Raw genomic sequence first — 8,649 nt, forward strand, 5'->3', positions numbered from 1 at the left:
GAAAAACAAAATGACCAACTAACCACCTAGGGACCTGGGATCAGGGGAGCCAGGAGACCTCACCGCTCAGGGCTGAGGCCTTTATCTGCCTAAGAGCTTTGGCTCTCAGTCAGACGCATCCAAGTCCTGGCTTCTTCACCACTTTCAGTGTCACCTTTGCTTTGGCAAGGCACTTAACCCTCTCTGAGCCTCACTTTTGTCATCTTAAATGGATTTGAGAACAATAGTCCTATCACGTAGGGTTGTTGTGAGGATTAAATGAGATCGTTCATGCAAAGTACATAAACACTTCCTAGCACATAGTAAGGACTCAGTAAGTGGTAGCCACTATTATTATTATTCGGTGGGCAAACTATACAGCATGCATGCTATTCCCTGCTATAGACCCACATACATCTATCTTGTAGACAAACACGGATGTCAGACATGCACCCATAGTCACACATACATCCTTCCACACACATACGCCTTCAAACAAAGAGGTCAGTGATACAGTGACAGGAAGGAAATAGGGAGGAATAAGGCATATGAGAAAGCCTGTGAGGCGAGGGCAAGTGTGGACAGAGAGGGTGAAGCAATTGGGGTCAGAGGGAGCCTCGCTGGGCGAGTACCTGCCTTTTCTGTATGTGAGCGCATCCTTGGTGTCGGGCGGCCCCCATGTGTTCGGCCCCCAGGCCTGGCATTTCTCTTTGCTCAGAGTCTGGAGCTCCAAGCACTGGCTGCTCCCAGGCTAGAGGCCCATGTGATAGCCAGAGAGAGGCCAAGCTCAGCTAAATGGCCTCAGCTGCAGGGACTGTAGGCAGGCCTGGCCAGATGAGGAGGGCCGGAGAGAGAGGGAGCTCTCTTTGCTGGCTCTCTTCAGGACAATTAACAAAAATTTCCTAGCTGTTGAATCTAAAAATAGTGATGATTAGCATGTTGTTTTGCCTGTGATTTGCATGTTAATTTGCCATCAAACTGCCCAGATCTTCTCTAGGCCTCTTTTGTTTCTCTTTCGGATTCCAGCCCTTCATCACCCCTGTCCCAGCTTGCCTTTCTTTGTACCCTCCCCTCCCCTCCTCCCACCCTCAACCCTGCAGGCCCCCCGGGCCTGACTGGTTTTTTCCAGCTTGAAACCCTGCTGACTAACCTTGACCCTCATAGACTCTCTACATATGGTTGGAAAGGACTTGACGCGAGTAAATGCTGCAGACCCTATCCCTGTCCCTCCAGGTCTGATTGTGCTGGCCACAATCACCCCTGAATCGTCGCTGGACTCGGGCCACGAAACCAACTCTTCAGAGCTCACGGACATGTCGGAGATGATGTCAGCCATGAAGCAACACCAGAATACCACCTACTTCCTGGCCCAGCATCTCAACAAGGACAGCCTCCTGGCCCGCAAGGACCTGCCCTTCCGGATCCAGAGCTGTGCAGCCCAGGCCGTTCTCACGGCCCCTTACTCTCTCGGGCGCCCGGATCCCAACCTGTCCCTCCAGCCAGCTGTCACAGGCCAGAGTCCTGGCGCCCCTGGTGCTCGGAGGAAGGTGCCCCCGTCAGAGGCCCAGCCACAGCGCGAGCGAACGTATGCCCTGGCTGTGCACCCAGCGCTGTCCCCTCAGCTGAGTGAGCAGAAGAATCTGAGCCTGCTATCCCCAGTTCCTGAGGACAAAGGGCCTGGCCACACTCGGGTGGGCCTAGAGATGTCACTGAGGGCGGCCACACCGTCCCTCAGTGAAGAGCAGGTCTCTGAGCTAAGGGAGAGCCTGCCCAAGGAGGTCAGGTTGAGCCCCAAGCTTATCCTGGACCCAAAGGGCAGTGTGACCCCAGCCATCATCTCGGCCGCCCTACAGCAGGTGGTTCATACTAAGAGTCTATCTGCCCCTGGCGGGGCCTTGGGGAACCCCCCCAACAGTGGGGAGAGGTTAGAGGCCAGCATGGGGAGGTCAGAGGTCAGCATGGGAAGGCCAGAAGTTAGCGTGATGAGCGGCAGTGCCAATAAGAATCTCAAGTTCAAAATGAGTCCCAGTGCTCCAGAGGCTTCACGGAATTCGCAGCCGCAGCTGAGCCCAGAGGTCTCTTCCGGGTCCCGAGCACCCGCAGGCAGCCGAGCTGATAGCCTGCACCTCTCCTCGCAAGAGGACAGGCTGCCTATTCAAAGTTTCCCTCCCAAAAGCTATCTTTCTCGAGCGAGTCGAGAGTCAGTGGGCAAGCAAGGTAGCGGGGAGGTGGCGGGCAAGGGCGGGCCTGAGGGTGCCAAGCAGGGCACTGTCTCCGGCCAGGGCGAGAAGGGGCAGCTGGCGAGCACCCCCCAAAGCAGCAAGCTTGAAGACGCCAGCCTGGTCCCCCGAGCCGGCTACCCCCTGGTTCTGCAGAGCCCCAGCTGCCCGCCGCGAGGCCAGAGCCCGCTGAGGCCTCAGGCTGCCAGCCGGCAGGTGAGCACCATGCCCTCCAGAAAGATCGGAACGACCCTGGACGGAGCCCACTTGGCCTCCGAAGGCCCCACCAAGCCCAAATCGTCCCGGGGTCCTTTCCGGCTCCGCAACTTGTTCTCTGCCACCTTCCCAACCCGCCAGAAGAAGGAGACCGATGAGCGGCAGGCCCAGCTGCAGAAGGTAAAGCAGTATGAGCTGGAGTTCCTTGAGGAACTTCTCAAGCCACCAAGCCAGGGGGAGCTGTCGGGCACCGAGTACCTGCAACCCCCAGCTCCAGGCCGCTGCAGCTGCCAGCTCCGCAGCAGCCCCGTGCAGCAGGGGCCCGGCATGTCCCGAGAGCAGAGGCGCAGCTGTGATTGCAAGCGCATGTGCCGGGGGGCCCGGCCTCAGGCCCCCCAGACGCCGGTGCCCGGCCTCCGGGGCAGGGAGAGGGACAGGGTCCCCCCTACCCAGAGGCAGCCAGAGGCCGGCCCAGGCTTGAGCCTCGGCAGCCCCACCAGTGTCCGGCGCATCCGCTCCACCAGCCTGGAATCCCGAGAGTGCCGATCGGACCCTGAGAGCGGCGTTTCATGCCTGACCACATGTGCCTCGGGGGGCGAGTGTCTAGGAGCTCCCAACTACAGGAAACTGATGCGCCGCTACAGCATCAGTGAGCTGGACCAGGGCGACAGGGCCTCGCTGACCTCGGACGTCTACCCACACCCACCCCTGGGCATGCTGCCCAGGGAGGCCAAGGAGGTAGAGGCAGGCCTCCCTCTAGGCGTGGGTCCCAAAAGCAAGTCGCTGGAATCCCCGACCCTCGGAGACCCCTCCTACGTCCACGTTGCTCCTGAGACCAAAGGCCCCAGACAGATGGCCGTGTTCTCACTGCCGGAAGAGGTGTACCGGAAGCCCGCGGAGCTGGACGAGGACAGCGAGAGCAGCAAGTGCTGCTCCATTCGCTACTGCTTCTACTACCGCAAGTGCGACATGGCGGATGACACCAGCGACGGCAAGGACGAGCTCTCCTACTCCATCCCCATGAAGATCCTGCCCGGCATGAAGCTGGACGAGCAGGTGGTGCCCGTGGTGAGCAGGACCCTGCAGGTGCTGGATGCCGCCACCTGCAGCAGCCCGGAGGCCTCCCACACCCAGGAGATCGACCTGCGGGTGTCCACCTTCGAGGGGAGCCTGGCCAAGATCAACGCCCTGCGGGCCCATGCCTACGGCCTGCCTGACGGCTTCCTGGCCGCACGGCTGGACACCAACGAGCTGCTGACGGTCCTGCGGCAGTGCGTGGCCAGCCCCGAGGCCCGCGCCCCCAAGCCCTACGTCGCCCAGATCTCTGAATACAAGCTCGAGCTGGCTCTCAAGTTCAAGGAGCTCCGGGCCTCCTGCCGCCGCGTGGCCAACGTGGACAAGAGCCCCACTCACATGCTGGCGGCCATCACGGGCAGCTTCCAGGTGCTGAGCAGCCTCATTGAGACCTTCGTGCGGCTGGTGTTCATCGTGCGCTCCGAGGCCCAGCGCCAAGAGCTGCTGGCCAAGGTGGAAGAGGTGGTGAGGAACTACACCTTCCTGCTGCGCGCAGCCGAGGAGTCCACCGCCCGGAGCCTCAAGCAGCAGCAGCAGGCAGCGGCCGCGGGGCACACACCGGGCTCCCCCGCTTCAGCGACTGTTATGAGCACATTCACCCGCTCCTTAAAAACCCTTATTAAGTAGGCCATCTGCCCGGGCCTGCCCCCCTTCCCCAACCGTGGCCCCAGGTTTGAGCTTTGTGGTCTTTGCATCTTGTGGTGAGTATAGGTGTCTGCTGGGCCAGTCAGGGTCCCAGAGCCCTCAGTCTCCAGGGAGTGACAGCTCCCTGCGTTGAGGCTGTTCCTGAGGGCTCCCGGCAGGTGCCACCCTGGGTATCCTCACCCCTTCCCTGGCCTCTGGGCGTCACTGTGAGGGCCAAGCCCCCCCCTCCCGTCACTACGCCCGCCGCAGAGCTGTATTGCCTCTCTTCTCTAGGGCTGAGACGTGACGTCAGGTCCACTTCCTGCTCCATCGTGGGAGCCGGAGGGAGGCGGGCCTGAAGCAGGAGGCCCGTGGGCCTTGAGCTCCTCTTGGCTCCTGTGCCCCTCTGGGGAACAGTGGCAGTAGCAGCAGGCCACAGTGCCGAGCGAGCGGAGAGGCTCGGGCACCCAGTCCAGACGTGCCGCCCACCCTGGGCTCACGCTCACTCGGCAGGAGCCACCCCGGAGGGCCTGTGCCCGGGTAGCGGGTCTGCAGAAAACAGCTGCACTCAGCTGTCTGTGGCCGGCCCAGCAGGCTGGCAGCCTCGGGGAGCGCTCGCCCCCAGGCCCAGTAGCTCCACACCAGCCATCCCCAAAGTGCCCTGCCCCTCGCTGATGGGCAGGGCGGCTCAGTCCACTAGGGAGCAAGCATCTGGGATCACCCCGCTCGTTCTGGGTAAGGAACCTGGTGAACAGGTCTGCCCTGGGGAGACCCGGCGCAGGCCTCAGAGCCCGCCTGGCCCGGCCCAGCGCAGGGGCTGTCGCTGCCAGCGTGCGGCTCCTCTCAACATCTCTCTACCAGACAGACTGTCCTTAGGAGTCCGACTTAGCTACAGATGGGGGATGGGGGGTGGGGGGTGGGGGGGAGGGGTCGGGGGGGTGTTGATGACTATATCTTAAACTTCTGGAAGCTAGCGTGATATGTTAATCCTGAGTATATGCTTTTGGCTGTGTATTGACCCTGTGGATTTGTCTCTCTAAGAAAAGAAGCTGAGCGCCTTACCCGGTGCAGTCCGGCACCTCTCTCTCTCTCTCTCTCTCCCTCTCTCTCTCTCTCTCTTTCTCTCTTTCTCTCTCTCTCTCTCTCTCATCTATCTCTATCTCTCTGTCTCTCTCTCTCTCTCTCTCCCCACTCCTCCGAGTCATCTGGAAGGGAATCCACACTGTTTAGCATCCTCCTTGACACACATCTGCTGCCGTCACCGCCCCCACTACAACGTTCCTGGGAGTGAAGACACGGAGTCCCTACTAATTGCCCATTGTAGGGAACAAAGAAAGCCAATGTTTCTTCTGTATAGATTGCTTCTCATCCACCTCTCCATACCCCCCATTTCCCACAAGCTCGTGCCCTGTGTCTGCCTCTCTTTCATCATTCCGTGAGAGGCTCACGTGAAACCTCCCATTCTTATGTGAGTTTTATAAAGATGTACACTGTGCTTAACCCCCGCCCATCCTTGTTATCCCCGAGTGCGATAAAGGACCCCCTGAGTGGCGATTCCTCCCGGCAAGGATTAGGGGAGCTCCTTCTGCAAAAGCCAGCCCCCCTCTTCCTTGCCTCTCCTCCCACAGGACCAAGTTGTTTAATGGGCCAGAGATGCAGCCAGTGGGGAACCGTTGCCCCCCGCGACCACCGCAAGCCTGCATGCTGACGTGGTCTGCCTCTTCTCCCAACTTCTTGATCCTGCCCCTTCACCACTCAGGCCCCACCTGTGTCATTCATTCCACCGCCATCCTTCACCTCTCCCTCGGCCTCATGGAGAGAACACATTTTCTAATGTCTGTATATAGTATATATACTACATAAAATATATAAATTCTATATATATACTAATTTATGTCTTGTTTTTCAAACAAGAATGATTAAATCTATTCATCTTACTATCCCAATAAGTCTTTGCAGTGCCTCTGTGTGGGTGTCCTTGTGTCCTTGAATTGTTGGTTGCTGGGTGCTTCCCCGGGCCTCCGCGCCCATCTACCTGGGCCCTGGTTGTTGAGGAGAGATGAGGACCCTGCTCCTCCCGCCTCCCCTTTGCCCCTCTTAGAAGTCTCCTGTTGGTCACGGGAGTTGGACACTGTCTACTCCTTTCTCTTGACCTTGGGTCCTTTGGCTCACCTGGCCACCATGGCTGTGACCTCAGAGCTGATGGGGCGGGCTGGGCACATAAAAACAATGTGCTCCTCAGCACCGGACAGCCTGGGAATTGGGAGATAGGGATTCAGGTCAGCTCTCAAGTTGCTTTGGGAAATGGGGCCTCTCCCTCTGAAACGTGCCCAGTCACCTCAGAACGTAGCTTGACTGCCTTGTAGCTCAGGCTAGCCAATCCCTTGCAATGGCCTCTGGCGATTTCTTGGGAGAGGGGTATTTCCATACAATAGAAGCAGCAGGAACCTAAGCAGAGCTGACTTCTCTGGCTTTTCAGAGAGTTACCTAATGGTGGGTGATGATTCTATTTCTCCTGTTCTAGGTCCTTCTGGTAATCACAGGTCCCCTGTAGCCTATGAGATGCCTTTGTGCCAACTAGAAAAAGATTCTCCCTGCTGCACCTACCCACCATGATGAATTAGAAAACAATAGCAACAAAAAAAAACAGTCCTCTGGGTGATGCTAGACCTGTGGGCACACGTCTTGGTAATTTCAACCCCACTTACTTTGATGGCCGGTTGTACAAACTATACAACCATTTGCAGTAGCCCTGATGAGTCACTTCCTTCCAAAGCTTGGGCACAGATGCTTTTTCTCATGTTTGCAAAAGTCGTGGCTAAAGTGGTTTGGGAGACGGCAGACAGCAGAAGCAAGAAGAGCTACAATTCTGCAGCCTGTGGAAGGAAAACCACATTCACAGAAAGATACACAAAATGAAAAGGCAGAGGACTTTGTACCAGATGAAGGAACAAGTAAAACCCCAGAAAAACAATTAAATGGGGCTTCCCTGGTGGCACAGTGCTTAAGAATCTGCCTGCCAGTGTAGGGGACATGGGTTTGATCCCTGGTCCGGGAAGATCCCACATGCCGTGGAGCAACTAAGACCATGTGCCACAACTACTGAGCCTGCGCTCTAGAGCCCGCAAGCCACAACTAATGAAGCCCACGTTCCTAAAGCCTGTGCTCCGCAACAAGAGAAGCCACCTCAATGAGAAACCCACGCACCACGACGAAGAGTAGCTCCCGCTCACCACAACTAGAGAAAGCCCGCACGCAGCAACGAAGACGCAATGCAGCCAAAAATAAACTAAAATACATACATTTATAAAAAAAATTTTTTTTAAACAACTAAATGAAGTGGAGATTGGCAACCTTCCAGAAGAAGAATACAGAATAATGATAGTGAAGATGATCCAGGACCTCAGAAAAAGAATGGAGGCAAAGATCGAGAAGATGAAAGAAATGTTTAACAAAGACCTAGAATAATTAAAGATCAAACACCTAGAAGAATTAAAGAACAAACAAACAGAGATGACCAATACGATAACTGAAATGAAAAATACACTTAGAAGGAATCAATAGCAGAATAACTGAGGCAGAAGAACGGATAAGTGACCTGGAAGACAGAATGGTGGAATTCACTGCCGCAGAACTGAATAAAGAAAAAAGAATGAAAAGAAATGAAGACAGCCTAAGAGACCTCTGGGACAACATTAAGCTCACCAAGATTCGCATTATAGGGGTCCCAGAAGGAGAAGAGAGAGAGAAAGGACCCGAGAAAATATTTGAAGAGATTATAGTCGAAAAATTCCCTAACATGGGAAAGGAAATAGCCACCCAAGTCCAGGAAGCACAGAGAGTCCCAGGCAGGATAAACCCAAGGAGAAACACGCCAAGACACATACTAATCAAAATGACAAAAATTAAAGACAAAGAAAAATTGTTGAAAGCAACAAGGGAAAAATGACGACATACAAGGGAACTCCCATAAGGTTAACAGCTGATTTCTCAGAAGAAACTCTCCAAGACAGAAAGGAGTGGCATGATATACTTAAAGTGATGAAAGGGAAGGACCTACAACCAAGATTACTCTACCCGGCAAGGATCTCATTCAGATTCGACAGAGAAATCAAAAGCTTTACAGACAAGCAAAAGCTAAGAGAATTCAGCACCACCAAACCAGCTCTAAAACAAATGCTAAAGGAACTTCTCTAAGTAGGAAACACAAGAGAAGAAAAGGACCTACAAAAACAAACCCATAACAATTAAGAAAATGGTAATAGGAACGTACATATTGATAAGTACCTTAAACGTGAATGGATTAAATGCTCCAACCAAAAGGCACAGGCTTGCTGAATGGATACCAAAACAAGACCCATCTATATGCTGTCTACAAGAGACCCACTTCAGACCTAGGGACACATACACACTGAAAGTGAGGGGATGGGAAAAGATATTCCTTGCAAATGGAAATCAAAAGAAAGCTGGAGTAGCTATACTCATATCAGATAAAATGGACTTTAAAATAAAGAATGTTACAAGAGACAAGGAAGGA

At 55.0% G+C, this 8,649-nt stretch overlaps 1 protein-coding gene across 7 annotated transcripts in view; it reads left to right on the plus strand.

Moving 5' to 3' along the window:
• Positions 1 to 5,006, plus strand: part of FRMPD3 (FERM and PDZ domain containing 3) — a 131,169-nt gene extending 126,163 nt beyond the window's left edge. For all 7 annotated transcript variants that reach the window (XM_082447496.1, XM_082447499.1, XM_082447497.1 and 4 more), the window contains one exon: positions 1,213 to 5,006. In XM_082447496.1, coding sequence (XP_082303622.1) covers positions 1,213 to 4,115 — 2,903 coding nt within the window. In that variant the 3' untranslated portion in view covers positions 4,116 to 5,006. The remainder of the gene's footprint in view (positions 1 to 1,212) is intronic.
• Positions 5,007 to 8,649: the final 3,643 nt, after the last annotated feature.

The sequence above is a fragment of the Balaenoptera physalus genome, assembly GCF_965194825.1.
Source record: "Balaenoptera physalus genome assembly, chromosome: X".
Taxonomy (NCBI): domain Eukaryota; kingdom Metazoa; phylum Chordata; class Mammalia; order Artiodactyla; family Balaenopteridae; genus Balaenoptera; species Balaenoptera physalus.